This window comes from Triturus cristatus, chromosome 5_2 (genome assembly GCF_964204655.1).
Source record: "Triturus cristatus chromosome 5_2, aTriCri1.1, whole genome shotgun sequence".
Lineage (NCBI taxonomy): Eukaryota > Metazoa > Chordata > Amphibia > Caudata > Salamandridae > Triturus > Triturus cristatus.
The window spans coordinates 533,683,231-533,706,260 of NC_140588.1; the positions used below are offsets into that span (position 1 = coordinate 533,683,231).

The window sequence follows — 23,030 nt, forward strand, 5'->3', positions numbered from 1 at the left end:
ATTATGTGGTAAATTGTGCAGTGAAATGTATATGGTATTTTGCGTGTAGGATTTATGTAGAGTGGGATTATGTGTTATGGAGAGTAATTATGTGGTATGGTAGTCTTTGTTGTGGAGTGGTAACCTCAGGTTTAGTCTTCCTCGTTTCCATAGAAACTCAACTATGAACTTAGTGTGAAAATAAAAGAAGGAATCACTGAGGAGAACTTGTTGACCTAGTCAGAGGTATAAAGCAGGGCCACTGGAGTTATGCGACTGTTTGGCTGCACCGACTTTCGCACAATTATACATTTTCTGCATTAGCCATATAATCCATCATCTGCTCCCTAATCTGCAGATTTGAACAAAAAAGCCTTGTTTCTAGCTCTAACGTTACTAAAAATGCAGTTACAGTGTGGTGGAAGGCCCTTTGCAAACCTAGAACTTATTGCTAAAAGTGGGTGTTAAATTGGTACTAATGGTGTGCAAGCCCCGCTTGCTTCCATTCTGCGCTTCTCTTGCCTCTTTCTGCATTTCTGTTGCTTTTTTCTGCACATTTCTTTCTTTTTCTGCACGTTTGTTGCCTCCTTCTGCACCCTTCTTCCCTATTTCTGCACCCTTCTGGTCTTTCAGCACCTCTGTTGCTTCTTTCTGTACTTCTCTTCCTTCTTTCTGCACCCCTCTTGCCTCTTTCTGTACCCCTCTTGCCTCTTTCTGTACCCCTCTTGCCTCTTTGTGCACCCCTCTTGCCTCTTTGTGCACCCCTCTTGCCTCTTTGTGCACGTCTCCTACCTCTTTCTGTACCCCTTTTGCCTCTTCCTGCACCTCTGACGGTTCTTTCTGCACTGCTCTTGCTTCTTTCTGCACCTCTTTTAAATATTTCTGTATCCCTCTTGCCTTTTTCTGCACCCCTGTTCCCTGTTTCTGCACCTTTGCTGCTTGTTTCTGCATCTATCTTTATTGCCTCGTTTTGCACCTCTGTTGCTTCTTTCAGCAATTCTCTTGCCTTTTTCTGCACTTCTCTTGCTTGTTTCTGCACCTCTGTTACCTTTTCTGCACCTCTGTTGCCTCTTTCTGCACCTCGCTTGCTTGTATCTGCACCCCTTTTGCCTCTTTCTTCAGCCCTCTTTTCTCTTTCTGCACCTCTCTTGCCTTTTTCTGCAGTTCTCTTGCCTCTTTCTGCACCTTTGTTGGTTCTTTCTGCACTGCTCTTGTTTCTTTCTGTACCTCTTTTACAAATTTCCGTATCCCTCTTGCCTCTTTCTGCACCCCTGTTCCCTCTTTCTGCACCTTTCCTGCCTGTTTCTGCCCTTCTGTTGCCTCTTTCTGCACCTCACTTGCTTGTTTCTGCATCACTCTTGCTTCTTTCTGCACCCCTCTCCCCTCTTTCTGCACCTCGCTTGCCTCTTTTTGCACCCCTGTTCCCTCTTTCTGCACCTGTATTGTAGAGGGGGTTTATCAAAGGTTATATTAGGGTGTGAGGAGGTGCATCAGATTATCACGTGGCTGATGTCATAGGTGATGTCACTGACCATGTCATGAATAATGTAATATGTGACGTCATCAGCAGTGCATTTCGGGAACGCGAGTTATAGTTAGGTCAACTAACTATAACAGTTGAATTTCTCTGGTTTTGTATAAGTGAAATATTCAACTAACTATAACGTCCCTGAAACCTACGTTTTTTTCAGTGAATTTCTGTGTTTTTTTAAATGCTAATTTCTAAATATAATGTCCCCCGAAACCTGTTTTTTTAGGTGAAAAAGAAAAAAATATATATATATATAATATATAAAATGCTCAATCACCTTTTAAAAACCATATATTTCCTCATAAACAAGAAAGAAAGACTTTATCTGAATTCATGAATCACGCTTAGTATTTAATATGCCTCTCAAATACTGGTTGGCTGGGAGAACAGAGAGGTTTCTTTTGGGTTTATTTTGCTGCAATAAATGCAAAACAGCACCAATAAGAAAACCTACAACTTACCCACAGGATTAGATGCCACATTGAAACAATTTCACCTGTACTTCAGACTACTGCATTTTGTATTGAAATGCCTGTGTGGATTACAATGCGTGGGTAGAACAATCTTTCTGGTGGATAAGAGGATGCTCAAACACGTAAGAACAGTTCGACAGGAACATCAGTCCTATCGTGTAGCACAACACTAGCAATTATAGCATAGCCAAAATGTTGATGAGTCATCTTTTTGTGTGTGTTTGTGTGTGTGTGTATATATATATATCACCTCCTTAAACACCGTATCCTCGCCTGGCTTGAATGCTGAAGAGGAATTACATGTTCACTTTGGATCATAAAGTGGCTACATAGAGTTGGGCATTGAAAATTGGAACTGCAAATTTGGAATGTAAATGGCAATATAATCATCCTGATAAATGCTAGGTTGATCACATTTACGTACTTTGATTATTTATTTTATTTATCAAGTTTTGCGTACCGCAAACTTGACCTGAAGGTATCAGAGGACTTTAAAGAGTTAGCACAGCAGCAATTACACAAGTTACATATAGAGCAAGTAATAATACATAGTAAAAGTAAATAAAATAAGTTTACGATAGACAGTAGTATATACGGATGATAGCGTGAACCAGACCTGATGGTATCAGAGCTCTTACAGAGTTATCATAGCAGCAATTATATAAAATACCTAAGAAGAATATAAAAATACATAGCAGCAGTATATGGAAGTATAGACAGTAGGATATGTGAACGATATAGTTCTGAGGTAGTTATGGTAAGGCATTGTGAAGGTGAGGACAGTATATGCATGGTTTTTCCCCGAGGTAGCCTTAAAGCTTCCCTGTGAGCTTACTGATGTAATTTCCTTTTTTTCCGCGCCTTCGACGCGGAACTCTTTTTCAAACTCTCAGGGAAATGTTGTTTTTCTGGGCTTTATTCATTTCAAGAGTCCAGTTTTCATTATAATGTCACCACCAAGAAAGTCTAGTTTTAAGCCTTGCAGAGTCTGTGACAGTAAAACTTCTATTACTGACAGGCATGACATCTGGCTTTGAAATGAAATGTAAAATGAAATTAAATATTTATAAAGCGCGTGGATACTCACAAGGAGTTTCCCGGCGCTGATCTCGAGACAGAAATCTCATGTAGAATCACCCCACCAGTAGTTATTGTTGAACAGCCACGTTTTAAGTTGTTTCCTGAAAAACAGTAGGTTCTGAGCCTGTCTCAGAAATAGAGGTAATTCATTCCACAAACGAGCCGCTTGAACCTGGAATGACCTTCCTCCAATCCGAGATTTTGTGATCTTAGGAATCACCATGAGTGATTGCTTAGAGGATCTAAGGACCAGTTGAGGCTGGTAACCTTGGATCCTATTCCTCAGGTATACTGCACCCGTATCATGGAAGGCCCGATGAGCAAGACCTAAGGCCTTAAACTTGACCCTCTTTCTCACTGGTAGCCAGTGTAGAGCCTTCAAGTGAGGTGACATATGTGTTATGGTGTTTACCATAAGAATAGCTCTGGCCGCAGCGTTCTGCACAACCTGCAGCCGATTGAGCAAATACTCAGGCAGCCCCAGATACAAGATGTTCACGTAGTCCAGCCTAGATGTGATTAAGGCTTGCACAACGATCTTACGGGATTCCATCGGGAGAAGAGGAAGAAAATTCTTTACCATTCTTATCAGGCCAAAGCAGGTGCCAGCGACCGCTTGAATTTGGGCCTTCATCGCAAGACTCGAGTCCAGCTTGACTCTTAGATTTTTAACCATACTGACTGGGGCCGAAGGAGGGGACATATCGCTTGGCCACCATGCATTCCAGTCCACATTAGGGGTGCAGCCGAAAAAAATGATTTCGGACTTTTCTGAATTAAATTTGAGCTGGTTCCGTCGCAGCCAAGCGAAGACCTCAGTTAAACATTCCTTTATCTCCCAACCGCGAAAACTCGCTCCTTTATCGCAAGTGAACAGGAGTTGCGTATCGTCGGCATAGGAAATAATCTTTGTTCCATGCCGCTCTGTCAAAAGAGCAAGAGGGGCTATATATAAGAAAAGGGTGGGGCTCAAGACGAAGCCCTGCGGGACCCCTACTTGCATTGGGGTAATAGTAGCTGAAAAAGGCGGAGACCAGATTTCCTGTTGCCGCACCGAAAGGAAGGAAGCAAACCAATTGTACACCGTGCCCCCACTACCACACTCTGCCAACCTATGCAGAAGCCGGTCATGGGGCATGGTTTCAAAGGCCGTGGAGAGATCCAGCAATATTAAGACAGCGCTACCCCCTTTGTCCATTTGAGCTTTAATAGTTTCAGAGACCTCCAATAGGGCTGTTTCTGTACTAAGAATGGTTCTGAAGCCCGACTGTCTGTCACGAAGCACATGATTACCTTCTATAAAGTCTGTTAGCACGGAGTTGACGTACTTCTCCAAGACCTTCGAATAGAAAGGCAACAAGGAAATGGGCCTGTAGTTGGATGCGAGCGCAGGATCTGCTGTTGGTTGTTTCAGCAGAGGGATAATTTTGGCCCTTTTCCAACAACTAGGTAACAGTTCCATGTCCAAGAGATGAATTAAGAACTGAATTGACTGCCGGGTTTAGAGGTTCCGCAATCTTCTTCAGAATACTTGCTGGGCAAGGGTCGTACGGAGATCCCGTCTTCAGGGTGGTCATAAGATCTAAAGATTTTACTAGGGAGATGGGAGGAAATAGGGAGAGTGCACAGCTCGACCCCGGTGGCAGGACACCCAATGTTATATCCGCTTCAGGTGTGCCCGTAGGGGCAAACGATTGTTGGATCAGATGGATTTTGTCGTGGAAAAAACATGCCATCTGATGGACCCAACTAAGGGTAGGAGTAAAAACCTTACTTACAGCACTGTGAGATGTGAAATCTTTAACAATTTTAAATATTGTTTTACTTTTATTCACCGCCCCTTTTATTTTTAAGGTAAAAAAAAAATTCTTTTCAACCCGGACATCGTTAAAATAGGCTTTCAAAGCTTGCTTATAAATAGCTCGGTCCGTGGGATTAAACTTGGTACGCCAGACTCTCTCTAGGCGTTTGCAGGCACTTCTGCTTTCGTTAAGTGTCACTGTAAACCACGGTGCGAAGCACGGTTGCTTGTGGCTTTCCGCGATTTATAAGGAGCCAATACCCTAACCTGACGTTCAAGCCATTGCTCTAGACCAGGAGCGTCAATTTCCGGATTTCCACTAACGGGAATCGGGTGCTTCCCCAGGGCACTCTCTAGACTGTTAGACGTAACCTGATTAAAAGGTCTAAAAGTAGCAAGATGGAGCATCTTCCTATGTTGAACTTGAGCTGCAAACTTAGGAAATTTAAAGCTCAGGAGAAAGTGATCCGACCATACCAATGGTTGGGGAGCCTCTGTTTCCGTACTCACGCTGGAGAATACTTGGTCTAATGTATGACCCTTTACATGAGTAGGATGGTGAATATACGGGGCCAGGCCTAGGATCGCTAGAGATTCCCGCAGCCGAATAGCCTCAGAGTCAGAGGGAACATCCATATGGACATTAAAGTCTCCTAACAGGAGACAGTGCCTATATTTAACTGAGATGGAAGATGTGACTTGGGTGAGTGACTCAGTAAACGTGCCCACCAGACCAGGTGGCCTGTACACCAAAATGCCCGCAATGGATTGGTGATCCGATATGGTAATCACAAAACTGAGGCTTCTAGCCTCGGCGATATCCTGAGCTGGAAGAGTGGAGCAGGACAGTGCCGATTAAAAAGATGATACCAACTCCACCACCTTTTCCTACAGGTCGATCCTTCCTCAAAAACTGGTAGCCCAATGGAATAGCCCCTGCTATTGTTGGATTAGAGCCGTCATTCAGCCATGTTTTGGTTACAAACATGACATCAGGGCTGGACTCAACTAATAGATCATGCAATTGAGCTTCATGTTTTTTTTGTAGAGCGGATGTTAAGGAGAAGAAACTTTAGAGAGTTGTACTTTTGTGTGCCCAGACCCCAAACTGGGCCCTTTCTCGCCATGATCGCACTACCACCCCTCTGATTAGTACCCAAAGGGTCCGCTACCCACTTACACCTATGGCAAACCGACGAGATCTCAGTCATACTATTTGCACCATTCTGACCGCATCTATTAATCTGGTCTCTTATGTCAAGGAGTTCAGCTTTGGTATAAACAACAGACTTCCCCGGTTGGGCCTGGTTTGGTACAAAGGATCGAACCATGATGTCGACAACTATCAGAAGATGAATCTGAAGGCTTTCAAGGGGGGGAAATCCAAATTGTTCATGGATGAGAAACCAGGTTATCGTAAGTCTCGGATGACTTGCAGATAGACATCGCCTCATTCTTCAAAGTCAACAAAAGAAAACATAAGAAGCTGCGACGTCCTGAGTCTTGATGTTGATCTTCAAAGGATATGCTGCAGAGGTCTGTGTCTCTGCAACCGAAATCGGAGGAAGATTGGTAGGAGGTCACGCCTTAGATAATAGCATCTCTTCCAACTCGTAACACCTGTGATGCCGAACTCTTCAACATCTTCAAATCCAGCTTTTCCAACTCCGTGTACAGATCCCAGGTGTTTCCACAACGCAATTTTCAGAATTTTTAAAAGGGTGATGGCCCTATCTAGTGCGTCTGCGGGCCCCATGGTTCCTTTAGTTTACTTTCTTTTTATCGACACCTTACTAGCAAGCGTTCTTTATGCCTTTCATATCAATGGCCTAAATACCCTAGCCGACTCCGGGCCTGAAGGAGTGTTCCCACAAGCGGACACCTTCTGAAGTTACACCACCTACCTCTATACCAACATCCCATGCTTTGACTCAGCACCATTGTTGACATTGCTGGCACAGCTGTCGACGTCACAAGTGTCAGTGCTGATTAAATTGACACTTCAGTCTTCTTCAGATCCTGCTTCCAGATCCTTTGTCTTTGGTACCCAAACACAGGTACAGGACAGAAACTCAAACATTGGTTGAGGAGGAGCAGTTGTCATTTGGGAAGCAAGATTCCCAGGAAGAAGAAAGAGATGCTACTGACCAACCTTTACTTCCTTTCAGTGAGTCTTTGACAGAGCCTATTTGAGATATTTGGCAAAAACCAGTGATAGCCGCAGGTGTTTCAAGGCCTATAGCCAGACGATATAACCCGACTCCTGGTGATCCTCTCTCTTTATCATCTCATCCGACGTCAGAGAGAGTCGTTGTCCAAGCCTCGTGCTCGTCAAAGCTGACCCCAGGCCCATTTCTCACCTCTCATGTGGACAGGGAGTCCCAAGAAAATGGAGCAGTCAGCGAACAAGATCTTCTTGTCCGCAAGCATGGTTCTTACATCTAATAATGCTAACTGCCTGTTGAGTGGCTGCATTCATGCTGTTCTGGATTCAGCTCATTCTGTTATTCCTAAATGGCCTGAGGACGCGCAGAGACATTCATAGATCTGTTGAATGATGTGCAGGCTGCAGCCGGCCAGGTTATACAGCTGGGTCTAGATATGGCAGATTCTGTGGCATGGGCAGTGGGTACTTTGATTGTACCCGACAACACGCATGGCTGAGGGTTCTGGATCCAACAGGATTTTAGAGAGTCCGTTCTTAATCCTTCACAATGATTTTGGTTTCTATTACTGGCTGTGATAGATTATGGCAATTCAAGCTTTTCAGAAGGTTGCCAGACCTTTGATAACAATGTATGTGTAGCCAAGCTGATCAAGAAAAGCAATAAGAAAATAAACTTAAGCAACTTAATCTCTCTAGAAAGCATTCCATTGATACTGTTAATTCAACTGATCGGCATGAAGACAAATATCTAAACATGTGTTTAATCCCCCTTTTAATGCCCAACAGCTCAAGTGGATGTAAATGCACACAGAGCATAATCTTTATTTTATTATTATTTTCTTACAGAAAGAGGACAGACAGATATGTCCTCCCAAGCCCCTTTTCTATGCTGTCATAACAGAACCCCTAGTGGACATAATAGAACGTAACAAGAACATTGCAGTTATTCATTTTTGAGTAGCGGAACATATGGTAGTTTTTGGGGGGAGATGGTGTAGTGTTAATCCTATGTAGTCTAAGTTTGTATTCCGAACTGCTCACTAAGCTGGAACCTTTTTGAGAAATTCCATGTTCCATGATGAACTTGAATAAATCAGTGAAATTGAAGATCTTTCTGTTTGACCTCAGAAAGCAAACATCTTGAAAACATTTAAATGGGCCAAGAAAAAGTTTGGATTATATGGGAGAATCGATCAGCCGTAATATTGACACCTACTTCAAGTACAACCATCATGAATTTGTTAAGATTAAAGCAGGCATGTTTCCAATGCGAAAATTACTGTGTAGGATGGTTAAAGTATCAAAGGTGTACATACTGGAGAGATTGATATCAACAATAACCAAAAATGATTAATTCAGTCATTAAAATGATCATAAAAGTGCAGTATAAATATATTAAATCTCATGTTTCAATTCAGTTGTATAGTTATGTCATTCAGAAAATAAAAGCCCAGCCCCACGTCAGCTGAGCACAGTTTAAATAAAAAAAAAAAGTAGACTATTAAGGACAGCGGATTTAAGAAAAAGACCAACATTCACATAAACGCCTTCAGCAGGGAGCATAAGTAATTAAAGCATTGCACAATGCACAAACCCTTGTTCCTTTAAAATTGGAAAAAGTAAATCTCCGAGAGAGTAAAATAAAATTTCGAAACAAACACAAAATAAAGTTTGGATTGTGGCGTAGTTTCTTCACAGGGACAGAGGCAAACTGATTTCAAGCCAAATTGGCCCAAAGGAAAACACAACTGCCTTCTAATAACAATCAATCTGAACCTAGTAATTATAGTCTCTATCCACGTATCATTGTCATATTCAAGATAAAGGTCAAGGGCTAAGGTATGCAATGCATGATTTTTGGCTGAAGGTTTAAGGAGTTATACAAACTCTGGTGCAGCTGCTCTTGCCTTAAGTAAATTCATAGATAACCCAAAGCTTATCACCAGTGGATAATTTCTCAGGGGTGGTGAACAGGTTGGGTCTGCCTAGTCTTTCAGCATTGGTACTAATATACTGTAGCCAGGGAATAGTATGGCCAAAATCACATGATAGACAGTCCCTTCTAATCTCCTTTTTCAGATGTATAGATTTGTTTCGCCAAACAGAAAGTAATGACAAAAGTGGCAGAAGTTTAAGGTTATCCTGTACGAATTCCAGGCTCAATTTGTCATGTATGGTATAATTAGAGCTACTTTGGGGGAGACTCAAGATAGGGCGTCAGGCACAATTTTCAGCAACCCGAAGAGAGAGAACCTCATGACCACCCTAAATTCCTGCACCAAAATTTAACATTGGCACTTGCTTTTGTAGATTTCCATGAGGGGCACTGTTGTTTTTTACCTAGGTTTGTTGTCTAGAAAAAAAGGGAGCCTAAAGCACTACTAAAAAATTGTTTCCCCGTAAGCATATAACGGCCCCAAGTACACTTTGATTAGACAGTAACGCCTAAATATAGAACGTGAGAGATCTTTTCAATTACTTTGCCCTGGTGTAGGAACATTACTTCAGATTTCTTGGACCACAAACCATGGTAAAGATCTTTGTACAATACCCCCATAAACTGCACAAATGAACCAAGATCCTTCTTTAAACCATTAAGGGTTTTAGACATAACAGAGTTGTCTGCGTATGAGAGAATAGGTACAGACCTGGAGTTAATCACAGGCATAGCCTTCCCATCAGCCAGCAAAGCGTCCTGCAAACTATTACTATAAAACAATACTGAATTGGAATAAGACTGTGCCTTTGCCAGATACCTCAAGTCAGCCCTAAAGAGCTTGTGCATACTCCTTTGTTTTCAAAGTCTACTGATGCAGAAAGATCATAGTGTAAGGCAAGCAGGAAGATCACAAGGTCCAATTCCGTGCCCATGTTACTCAGAACTAGAACTCCCCATAGTTTAGACCAGTTTTCATTGAGAGGTTCATAGAGGTCATATAAAAACAGGACAGAGCTTGGCCACGGTTTATTTAGAATTACGTAAATGAAGATTCAGGCATTATTCGATTGTCCCGAGCCCCTCTCTAAAACCATACTAGCCATTTGAAATAATATTGTGTTTGTCTACTGTTGGAGTTTCTCAAGGACAAATCTTCCTATAATCTCAGATTGGACAATAGCAACCTGGAACTCTACAGTTGCCCTTTTTGAAAACTGAGACAATTATATGAGACCTCCAGAAATAGGTATCCATGAGTTACATACTGCATTTACGGGCATTCGTCAACAGTGATGCCCAAAACTCTATATTAATCTTATAGACGTCTTATGGGACCCCAGCAGGGCTTGGCGCTTTATTACTAGGGCTCCGATTAATTGTTGATATTACCTCTGCTACATCAAAGGCAATATTAAGGGCGTATGTGGGAGGGGACACTTCACGGCCATTGCTGTTACTAGGGGCAAGGAAATATATGGATTCAAATTACGCAAACCCACTCCTCAGGGTGATATTCTGTGCCAGATCCTGGACAGGCACCTTGGCTAGCTTGTTGGAATAAACTGTTTTCCAAAAGGCATAAGCATCTTTATGCTTACAAGAGGACACCAGGTCTTCTCAGACCCCCATTCACAGGTCAGCTTTATGTTTAATTTGCGCCTTTCTGCAATCCCCCCTGCAGTGGTTTTTTTTCAACTTCCTCCCTAATGCATGGGACACGTTTCACAGACATCCGGAGGCCAGCATTTGCAGATCCGCATACAGAGTCAAACCACCAAAGGGCAATATCATCCTCAGACCTAGTTGGCTTCAGCAGCCTCTTCATTACACAAATGCAAAGGACACAAAGGCCACAGTTATATCCGAGTACACAGAGTTCTCTGACAAACAAAAACCCACAATGCCAGAGTTGTCTTTCTTTAGGCGGTTCAAGAGATTCCCAAGTTCACGCTTATCCAGACAAGTCTGCGTCCTCTGTTTTTAGTGGTGAGCTCAGTAATTCCCCCTGGCTTAATGTTCGCACAGTGCACTGGGATATATAATGTAACCTCAAGAAGGTTGTGATCACCATATGTCTGTGGATTAGCAGCAGCCTTCCACATGTTGTTCACCAATTCCTTAGAGGCAAAAATATAGTCATTCGTTGTACTACTGCCTCTGCTGATAAAAGTGGGAACCCCCGGGTACCCTAAGGCAATAAATTACACATCATTGCACAGATTAAATGGCAGAAAATGATTAAACAACTGCTTCCCCCTTACATCCCTACATGTGATCTCTTCCCCTAGAGTCCTAGTTAAAGGGATTAAAAACATATGTCATAAATTGAGGTTTTCAATATCGAATTAAAATCCCCCGCCAACAGTACATTCAAGAGCTGTCCCGTAGTGAAGTGCTCAGTGCTTATGTCAGTAACAAAATCAAACAGCAAACCATAGTTCAAATTGGTCCTATTAGAAAATTCATCACAAAAATTGATCCAAGAAAACCTAAACTTTCAGACCAACGGAGATATTAAGCCTGAATCTCGTTGCAAGACACATGTATAGGAGTAATTGAACAATTAAGAGTAGTCTTAATCCAAATGGTGAGACCTGCATATGCCGTACCCGCAGGTCAGGTGAGGGGATTGCAGGATTACGAAAGCATATATAACCATCGAAAAGAACCTTGGAAAGCATCGACACCTCTTGCAAAAGAACCACATCATACTGTTGAATAAAGTTAGCCCAAAGTTCCATATTCAATTTAGAACTCAACCCAGCTATATTTCAGGTAATTAATTTGAGAGCGGAGGGAGTTGGCAAAGTAGGGCTCTCATAAATAGAACTCAACCTTCCCCTTTCTCTTCAAAAGGCCCATGACTGTCAGTCATTGTCCATAGAATCCACAAGAGTGTTGAAACAATTAGAAGTATGCATCCGAGTTATAGGCTTCTCCATAGCCAGAGGCTCCCTAGTAGTGTGAATACAGGAGGGGACTACAGTAGCTATTTGGTACCGATGTCAGATGCTGGTAAAAATAACCCAGTGGTACAAGTTTGATCTGAGACTAGGACAGGAGGTCAGCTGGATCTAACAAACAAGCGGTCTGGTGAGGATTTAGGAAATTAACGATAACACAGTCACTATTATATTCCTTATGTAGCGGCCAATACAAGCTGACTTTCGCACCATAACATAACAATAATTATTAAAATTGACATAGCGTTTCAGCCAGTGGAGCACTTAATTCTTTAACTGCTCCTTCGATTCTACTGCCCTCCAGGCTAAAAAAAACAATTACAAAAGGGCACACGGTCAGGGGGAGGTGAACAGCTGAATCAGCTTTAGGGGAAGCAATTGCCTCAAGTGAAGAACCCTCCCTTATAGTAGATTCTCCTCTTGGGCACTGATCCACCAAATCACGGCAAATTATTGAAATGCCTCCCGGTATGGCCCAAACGGAATCACTAGCTGGTAAGGAGGTATTCCGCACAGATTGAACAGCAACAGCAGGTATAGTTAATGGTATATGTATAGGTACTCCTTCTGGGCCATAACCAGCTAATTTTTCAAGGAGAGAGTCAATACCACCCAAGCGTTCGTACAGAGGTTGAATGCTCTCAACCAAAAGTGATTTCAATTTGACATATAACCTATCCGTTAAAAATTTTAGGTCACATGATGACAGCAAAGACAAAACCTCATTAGATAACTGAGGATCCAGGGGCTTCCTGCTCTTTGCCTTCCAAGGCTTTTTCTAGCATTTGGGTGCGGGCCCAGAATTGGAAGTAGGTGCCTCGGGTAGTGAGTGAGTGCTCACAGGTTTTGAAGTAAGGCAAGGATCAATAGATACATTGGGATTAGGTAAATCAGGCATTTGAGCTTCCACTGTAATCATATTAAGTGCAAGGGGGCGTACAATTAGGCCTGGGTAGAAATAGGTACTTTATGAGACAAAGATAAACATCTGTCTGCTGTTTCAATCTCTTTTGAAATCACCCCAGAGCACGATTCAGAAAACCTTCAATAGTTGTTTTATGTTTTAACTCATTTGGGCGGACCAAGGCAAATTTTGTTTCACCATTATTACCGGAGAGAAGTTAAGGCAAAGCAAAGGAGCCCAGCCTTGTACGGCAGCAGACTCGTGCTGATGGGCTCAGTCTTCACCCGGGCACGTTCGTCTCCATGGGCTTCCACATGCCCCTTATGGAGCCTGCACAGTGCCAACAGGCAAGCACTGCCTACATTGATGTATTTGTTTCAGGTGTAGTGCAAGCTGTTCCTGGAAAATATATCAAATCTCATGCCAAGTTTCACGCCGTAGGAAAATATATCCAAGAAACAATCAAAGCAATTTATGAAATGAGAATATTTGGGATATTGAGGCAATGAACAGTAGATAATGCAATTAAGATTCTTCTGTGCATGGTCACAAAAGGAATTATCGGAAAATACGGTCCACATAGGCCAAACCACCATTGTATGGAATGTCATATGGTACCTCCTTACATTACATAATCAAAACAGAGAAAATATGTAAAGCTTCACACACTATTAGTTTATGGCATTCCAATGCATTAAAGATCAGACAGCTCTGTCATCCAACATGGTGGAAATGGCAATTAAAAAATGTTGACTCATGCAGAAAAGACTGCGGTGACAGAATGATAAAATTGCTTCTTGTTCATGTTGTATGTCATCTGCACATCTAACAAAATACCAGCAGTTAGGAAAACCTCCACATTTTGGAAAGTAGACAAAATACACACAGCATCAATGAGCATGACAGACTACCTTTATAAAGACAAACATTACCTAAGGGATGCAAACATGGTAGACCTACGTAAAGAAGTGGCATATAAGGATATTGATGTAACCAGTCCCATTGCTGGAGGTGCATATCAAAGAATTCTGAAAGGACAAACCTAAAAAAAAAGTCAGAATGAAAATCTAACACTGGTGGTGTACACACAAAACATATTTCTTGATAAGATTGGTGCCTGGAAATGTGATAACAAGAAAATGTGTTGCATAAGTGACGTGCCTGTGCAAAGCTAACAATTCAGGAGATATCTTGAGCATTATGTGGGGTGTACCCACTAGTGTAGCATTCACAAGCAGTCCTATTGGAGCTTAGAAAGGATGAGGTTTGAATCTCGACAGAATAGAATGTTAATGATTTATAACACTAGAAAATAAATTATCAATGTCACAGAGGAACTAGGAATTTATGACTGACTTTTCCAGTTTTCCGGAAATTTTCAACTGTTTGACACCTGATTACCAGCTCCAGCAAACAATTTGTTTAATTAGTGGTAGCAGTATCACAGACAAAGTAAGAGTTTCTGACTCCAGTGCATTTGATAGCTTACTTGATGGATGGCGTTAACAAAGAGTTTGTTGAAACCAGGAAGCCTCTTACAGACTTTGAGAGCAGACCACTAACCAGCATCATAAAGATACTTCATCTCTTTAATAAGTCGTATCTGTACACTTTAAAACACCCTTTTGGTACAGTGCCACATAGGGTAATACTCAAAACTGGTGAACGATGAAACATATTCTGCAAAATGCTTTCCGTAATAGAGGGATATAAATTAAAGGGCAATGGCATGGATTATGGTTTTATTATTTCACTTGTAAATGTAAAACACTAAGAAAAGCCTTTTTTTATATTTTAAATTAAAAAAACATAAAATGGCCATTTAGGACTTGAACATTTTAGGGAGCAACTTGAAAAAGATTCCAATGTTAACATCACTGTTGTTAGATATTTAAGCCCAAGCTCGATCAACCATTTCTCCTGTCTTTACCTTTGATAGGGAATTTTTATTAGGGGGTGTTAATTAGTGGTAAATCCTAAAGAGAAAGGTCCTTAGTGCTTGAGAGGACTACTTCAAAGGGTAATTACATGTGTTTATTGGTAGCATTTTCCTCATACACATAGCATTATCCTATGTGAAAAAAGACATTAATATTGTACTTGTAATGTTTTTGTTATTTGCCATTGCTCAATAGATAACATAAGCTTAAAGTGAATATGGTAAAAAGGGGGAAGAGTCATAATTGTCTATAGTAGTAATGCTGCCACATTGCTTAACAGAAATAATTTCCTATGCATTGTTTTTCCCTACATCATGTTTTTTTGTTGTTTTCAGCATTCACATGTTCCCAGACTCATTCCCTTAATAACGAGTAACTGTTCCTCAAAATCAGTTGCGGTGCGCAGGTAGGTATCATCTTCAAGCATAATGTTTTTTTACCTGTTGCTGTTTATGCCATTCTAATTATTAGGCTGCTAGTTTTTATTTCTTTACATTGTTGTACCGTAAGGGTACTTGTGATTAGTCTGACAACACTGAGTGAAAGAAAAAAAAAAAGGAAAGTGTATTTGCAATAATATTGTACACCCTGCTGTTGAATCATAATATTGTTTTTGAAGCTTTAACATGTTTGTGCTTTAAAAAAAAAAAAATAATAGCTAATATGACTGAATGATTACGTACTTATAAAGCACACTGTCACTCTATGCAGAGCATCCTGGCGCTGCCTCAGATACCAGATGATTTACTAACATCTACAAGAAAGTTGAACCATTTGCATCCATGTACCAAGGATCAAATTCAGAGCTAAAAGTCATTCAGTCAGCCATTTACTTAAGTCATCGGATAAGAAAAAAAGACAGTTTTTAAGACATTTCTTAAGGGCAGATTCATTCTCTATGAATTAGTTTTGCTGCTTGATGAGTTTATTGCCATACCAAAAGAAAAGCAAATGCAACCTCCATTGACTGGTCCTCAGATGGCTACCAGGACACCCATGATGTAATTTATACCTTCTATATTCCCTGATCTCTGTTACAGAATGCTATAATAACTGAACAACCACATCTGCAGATTTCTCACCTTGTGTGCATACCCCCAGATGCGAGACTGGATCCAGATAATTTTCTTCAGCAATCCCCTCACACATCAGCAAGTGGTGTTGTGAGGTTCTGCATTGGACATGCCCCAGATGTGTAATCCGGGCCCCCACATGATTTCCACCTCCACAAGCTGTTGCCAGTTCCTTTTTTCTGTGCCTTCCTATGAGGAACCGGAGCTATCTTCATTGAATTCTGTCAGGCTTGACAGACAATACTTTCACTGTTTCTAGTATGCAAGGGGCAAGTCTTGACCAAAATTAACAGGGTTCAAACCTTTAGGTTTGCCTCAACACAATTTAAGTGATGGACCCCCCCATCTGGTGTTTGGGCTCCTCGCACGACTTGGCTTGTGTAAAAAATGCATTTGTATGAATCCGAAGTCCTTCCGAGAGTACGGGGTCAAATTGTATGTCAAGGAACACCACTAAAAGGCCCGGTCCCTCTTGAAGTTTCTAGAAAGAAGAAACATAAGAAGTTGAAAATTACTCCCTCTGGTTCTGCCACTCCACAGTATTCCTAAGGCGCAAACTCAGTCTCCGACCTTGGAAATGATCCTGACCCTGATACCAATGAAACTCGAATTCCAGGGTTCATTGGCATAGCCACAGCAAATCTAGACCTTTGGAGAGTGTATGCTGTTGTTGTTTGGTCTGTGATCCTGATGTTTCAAACCTCAGCTAGGTATCCATGAGAGAAGCCCTGAGGCTTCTTGGCCTTCTCCATCCTGTTTGAAGGCCATGTCAGGTGGCACAGGCGAGTGTGCAGTGGATTTTGAAGTCTCAGTAGGTTTAGCACAAAGGAAACATGTTGGATTTCATCCAGGTGTTGGAGGAGACTGCAAAATATCTGCATTGTGGCTGCTGGGCCGCAGTTAGTCCCGCGGCAGACCCCCTTCCTTGCCTAAGTCATCTTAGTGGCATCAGATTGGGCCAGAAGATTGTGGTACCCACAACTTCTGGCCTTGAGTATCTGAAAGAGACACGTTAGTGATAGATTCCTTACCTTAGAATATCCTTAGGCGTCAGACTGGATCCGGAAAGTTTTTCGTCAGTAGTACCCCTGCGAGTCGGTAGGCATCGTCGTACGGCTCCACGTACGTCGCTGGCGTGGTAGTCGCCGAGATCACATCACTGGAGCTACTTAGACGCACCCACACGTGCTGACGTCAGTTCTTTCTTTTTCTGCGCCAGCAAGCGCAGATCCGAAGAGAGCGGTACCCCCAGTCATTTTTTTACTGAGTTTTTAGGACTTTTTGTTTCTGTTTTCAAGTATATATCACTCTACAGGTGCATAGGGATGCCCGGTATTAAGTCCTGCGTGGCCTTTTCCCGCACAATGTCGGTGACAAACCCGCACCTTGAGTGTCTCTACTTCCTGACGCGCGACCATGACTCCGGGTCGTGCTCCCACTGCCGGGCCATGGCTCCGAAAACTTTGCGGGAGCGGTCCCGAAAGTTGCTGGATGCCCGGGATTTGGCTCCGTTTCGTTCAAGGTCCCGGTCCCGTGGGAGTTTGAGGGACCGGCAGTGGAGCCATCACCATCATTCGAAGTCTTCGCACTCGGAGTCAGGTAAGGTGAAGCACAAGAAGGCGAAGAAGCCTAGTCGCTGTTAGCGAACAAGCCTCGTCGCTCTTCGCCTTCCCCTAGCCGGTCGCGGCTAAGGGTGCAGGTGGCGCTGACCATGCGGCTCTGGCAAAGCCTACGCAGTTGCCGATGGCCTACCCATCCTTTCCAGGTCCATCCGCGACTCCGGCCCAGCTGCAGGAGTTGCGGTCAGCCATGGCACGTGTCTTCGGACCGTCCGGCCACGCTGGTGCGCCTTCGGGCCCTGTGGGCCTGGCTGGGGGTCTTCGTTCTTTGACATCGCCATCCCGACGTCATCGACAGTGCCGGCCTCGACGCCGAAGGACCCCCGTGGATCCAAGCCTGGATCCCCATCCATGCCGGTTGGCCCTGTACGACCTCCACTGGCATTGATGTCGACGGCGCTGGCCGCAGCCCCGGCCTACGCTCTCCCCGGCGTGGAGCAGGTGCCAGAAAGGTGTCTACCGACGCCGATTCTGACACCTTTTGGGAACATCTATCCCTATATCCACCGACGTCCATATGTTCCACCTGTTCAGCAGGCTGTGGAGGACGGGGAGGACTGGGAGGGGTCTGAGGACCCTCTCGCAACTCAATGCGAGTTAGGCCTGGACTGGGATGAGGATCCGGGGGATGCAGGATTATGGTCCGGAACCTGGTGCACTGTCTCTTTCTACCGTGGCTACGGAGGTGGGTGGTTCATATTCTATGGTGTTGCGTAGGTCAGCCGAGGCTTCCCACCTCGAGCTCCCTACTGTGTCCGTCAGGACTAACCTCCTGACAGAGGTGCTTCGGCCAGCTTCTGCTTCTACGGAGCCGCTGCTGCCCTTTAATGATGCACTCTCGGACGTTCTTTTGGGCACCTGGTCCAGGCCCAACACAGGGACTCCTGTGGACAAGAACGTGGCCCGGCGCCATCGCCCGGCCCGGGCGACCCCGTTTTCCTCTCCCAACTCCCCACCCTGTCACCTTGGTTGTCCAAGCCTCTGCGTCACCAAGTGCATTCCCTTCCGCACCTCCGGACAGGGAATCCAAGAAACTGGAGCAGTGTGGGAAGAAGATATTTTCTTTCACTAGTTCGGGCCTGCGGTCTGTGAACACCGCATGTCTCTTGGGCTGTTACTCTCATCCTGTGTGTAATACGGTTGCGCAAGTGCTGCCACAGTGTCCGGTGGAGGTTGGGCAATACTTTACCAAGCTATTACTGGGGGGAGAGACGCAGCCAAGTTCACCATCCGGTGTGGTCTTGACACTGGTGACTCGCTGGGCAGAGCGATTTAAACGACAGTGGTGCTACGCCGTCACGCCTGGCTGCGGACGACTGGCTTTTCTGGGGCTGTCCAGAACACATTTATGGACATGCCCTTTGATGGCTCTCACCTGTTCGGCCATAAAGCAGATTGCGCGTTGAAACGTTTTAAGGACTCACTGGCTACGGCCAAGTCCTTAGGCCTTTTAGTTACACCCACTCCTTCCGCTTCTGCTTTTCGATCCTTTCGTGGCCAAGGAAGGGGCGCCCAGGCAAGTTCGTTTCAGAGCCACAGGCCTGCGCAGCAACAGTCTCAGCGCAGCCGCGGACCCGCAGAGGCGGGTCATGAGGCCAGCGTGCAGGTCAGTCCACAATCCCCCCTGCAGCCACTGCCTCCAAACCTTCCTAGTCCGATGTTTTAGGCCCACCAGACGCCAGTGCGTGTCAGGATTCGCCATCATCTTCACCACTGGTGCACCATCACATCAGACAGGTGGGTTCTGCAGCTTGTCCGAAGGGGCTACTCCCTCCCCTTCGAGACTACCTCTCCAGCCATGCCACCACAGTACGGCCAAAGGGGCCATAGAGCGCGTTCTGACACCAGAAGTAGGTCGTGGTTGTTACTCCCACTACTTCCTGGTTCCAAAGAAGGACAAGGGCTTGCGTCCTATCTTAGAACTTCGGAACGTCAATCGCTTCCTCCGGAAGGAGAAGTTCAAGATGCTCACACTTGCTCAGGTCTTGTCTGCCCTAGTCCCGCAAGACTGGATGGTAGCGTTGGACTTGTAGAATGCTTATTTTCGTATCCCCGTCTTGCCAGCCCACCGGCGTTACCTGCGGTTCACGGTAGGCCACGTGCTCTTTCAGTTCACCGTGCTCCCTTTTGGCCTTACCAGCGCCCCTCGAAAGTGATGGCGGTGGTCGCAGCTCATCTGTTTCAGTCTCCCCCTATCTTGACAACTGGTTGTTGAAGGTGGGCTCGCCCCAAACAGTCGTCTCCCACCTCCAGACTACGGCCGACCTCCTGCATTTGCTGGGGTTCTCCATCAACGTGCCGAAGTCACACCTGATTCCCTCTCAGAGGCTCGTCTTCATCGGAGCGGTTCTGGACACGGCACAGTTTTTGGGTCTATCCTCCAGAAGAGCGAGTCTGGGATATTTGGGCTATGATTTCGATCTTTCAGCCCTTGTCCCGGGTTTCGGTCAGAACGACCTTGAGGCTGCTGGGCCTCATGGCCTCCTGCATCCCCCTCACCAACCATGCCAGATGGCATATGCGTCCCACCTGGGATTGGGCGGCCACATGGGAGAAGTGGAGATCAGAGGCCTCTGGTCTCCGGTGGAGTCCCAGCTCCATATCAGCCTTCTGAAGCTTCGGGCGATCCTTCATGCACTCAAGGCCTTTCTTCCCTCTGTCAATGGGAAAGTGGTGCAGGTGTTCACAGACAACACCACCGCCATGTGGTATTGCAACAAACAAGGCGGGGTGGGGTCGTGGACCCTATGTCAGGAGGCTCTGCGCCTCTGGACATGGCTGGAACTTCAAGGCATTTCCTTGACGGTTCAACACCTGGCAGGTTCCTTGAACGTCAGGGTGGACGAACTCAGCCGTCGGTGCATGATGGATCACGAATGACGTCTTCGGAGGTGGTGCAAGGTCTCTTTCAACAGTGTGGAGCCTTGGTTAGCTCTGTTCGCCACCGAAGAGAACGTGCAATGTCAGCGGTTCTGCGCGTTGGAATTTCCAAGGTGGCACTCGCTCGGCGTCGCTTTTCGTCGCGAGTGGAGCTGCGGTCTATTGTACGCCTTTCCACCTATACCACTTCTACCCTGAGTGCTGAAGAAGATCAGGCGCGACCGGGCCCAAGTCATTCTCATGGCCCCCGACGGGGCTCGAAGAGTTTGGTATCCTGAGCTAATCAGTATGAGCATGGACCCCCCGATTCGACTTCCTCTTCGGGAGGATCTTCTGTCGCAGCAGCAGGGGACGGTCCTCCACCCGAACCTGCCCAGCCTCCACCTACATGCATAGAGATTGAGCGGCGACAGTTGATTCCATTTGACTTGCCTCCTGAAGTCTGTGATGTCATTCTTGCAGCCAGGCGTCCTCCACAAAATCGGTATTTGCCTGCAGGTGGAACAAATTTGTGGCATGGTGCACAGCAAAGACTGTGGACCCCCTTTCTGTCCCTCTTTCAGAGGTCCTTTTGTTCCTTCTTTCTCTGGCCCCGCAGGGCTCTGCTATGGGCACTATCAAGGGCTACCTTTCTGCAATCTCGGCCTTTCTCATGCTCCCTGATCAGCCCTCTCTTTTCAAGTCCCCTGTTGTCAATAGATTTCTCAAAGGCATTACTCACCTTTTCCCTCCTATTCCGTTTGTGATGCCGCAGTGGGACTTGAATCTGGTTCTTACTTATTTGATGTGCGCTTCCTTTGAGCCGCTTCACAACTGTCCTCTTCGTCTACTAACTTTGAAGACTGCTTTCCTTGTTGCCATCACCTCCGCTAGGCGCGTGAGTGAGCTCCAGGCGCTTTCCTGTAAGCCTCCTTTTCTGTCTGTCCATCCGGACAAGGTTGTGCTTCGCACTCGTCCTTCCTTCTTGCCAAAAGTTGTCACTGCTTTTCACATTGGGCAAACTATCACCTTGCCAACTTTCTTTCCGCCTCTGCACCCTTCCAGAGAGGAAGAGAGGCTCCACCGTCTGGACCCAAAACGTGCGCTTTCATTTTACTTAAATCGCACACAACAGTTCCGGGTGGATGACCATCTCTTTGTGGGCTACGTGGGCGCCAAGAAAGGCCGGGTTGTACACAAGAGGACTACCTCCCGCTGGGTCGTATTGTGTATCAAAACCTGTTATTTTCTGGCAAAAAAGGAACCTCCGGTGGGGTTTCGCGCCCATTCTACCAGGGCGACAACGGCTACTTCTGCATTGGGATGTGGTGTCCCCCTGCAAGACATCTGTCAGGCAGCCACGTGGGCCTCGATGCACACTTTTACTAAGCATTATTGCCCTGATGGTCAAGTCCGGAGAGACGGCTTCTTTGGCCGTTCTGTTCTCTGTGACTTTCTGGTGTGATCATAGTTCGCAGACCCACCACCGGGGTTGGTATTACTGGGGTATCTATTCTAAGGTAAGTAATCTATCACTAACGTGTCTCTTTCAGATGCACAAGTTACTTACTTGTGTAACAATAGATCTGTAAGAGACATTCATTTTTGGTAAATTCCTTACCGCCCCACCCAACCTCCCCGTTCTGCGAACTGATTTCTAGGGTTGAGGTCATCCCTTTCAGGGTCCTAGTTTCAATGCACCAGTGATCAGTATCTTGTATGGCTCTGCATTCCTGGCGCGGAAAGTAGTGTACAGAACTGACGTCAGCGCACGTGGGCGCGTCTAAGTAGCTTCGGCGACTAAGACGCCAGAGACGTACGTGGAGCCCATGACGACACCTACAGACGCGCAGGGGTACTGCTGATGAAAACCTTTCTGGATCCAGTCTGATGCCTGGGGATATTCTAAGGCAAGTAATCTATCACTAACTAATGTCTCTTACAGATATATCGTTACACAAGTAAGTAACTTGTGTATCTGCCCTCCATTTTGGCTGCCTCTTCGGGAGAACCTCCTGTCACAGCAGTGCAGGGTCCTGCACCCGAGCCTGCACAACCTATACCTCAGTGCTTGAAGATTGATTGGCGACAGTTGAAGGCTTTTGATTTTCCTTCTGCAACAGTGAATGTTATATTGGCAGCCAGGCATCACAACGTTTGCCCCTCTGCTGGATTCTTAGAGAAATGTATTAGTCTTCCTAAAATATCCAACCGTTACTGGCACAGTTGTCTGACATATTACTTTTATGTTTATCCATAGCCTAGCAAGATCTTGCTGTGCGAAAAGTTAAAGGTAATTTATTGCTCTTTCAGCCTTTTTTTTACATTTAACCGATCAGCCATCTTTATTCAAACCACCTGTTTTGATGCGCTTTGTAAAAGAACTGGCCTATATGTTTTCGCTAATGTCATTTGTGATGCCTCAATGGGATCTCAATCTGGTTCTCACTTTTCTCAAGTGCACACCATTTGTTCCAGTCCTCAGCTACCATCTTTGACTGTTCCCCTTGAGGATGGCGTTCCTCATAGCGATAGCTTCAGTGCATCACGTGAATGACCTACAGGCTCTTTCTGTAGAGGAACCGTATACTACCTTCTTACCGGACAAGCTAGTTCTCAGGACTTAAGTGACACTACTCCCGAAATTTGTAACGCCTTTCCGTATAGACCAGTCCGTTACCCTCCCAGCTTTCATCACTCTG

At 45.0% G+C, this 23,030-nt stretch overlaps 1 protein-coding gene across 38 annotated transcripts in view; it reads left to right on the forward strand.

The window, feature by feature from the left end:
- Window positions 1–23,030, forward strand: part of CLASP2 (cytoplasmic linker associated protein 2) — a 1,832,463-nt gene that overhangs the window by 881,274 nt on the left and 928,159 nt on the right. For all 38 annotated transcript variants that reach the window (XM_085607571.1, XM_085607579.1, XM_085607573.1 and 35 more), the window contains one exon: window positions 15,113–15,183. In XM_085607571.1, coding sequence (XP_085463697.1) covers window positions 15,113–15,183 — 71 coding nt within the window. The remainder of the gene's footprint in view (window positions 1–15,112; window positions 15,184–23,030) is intronic.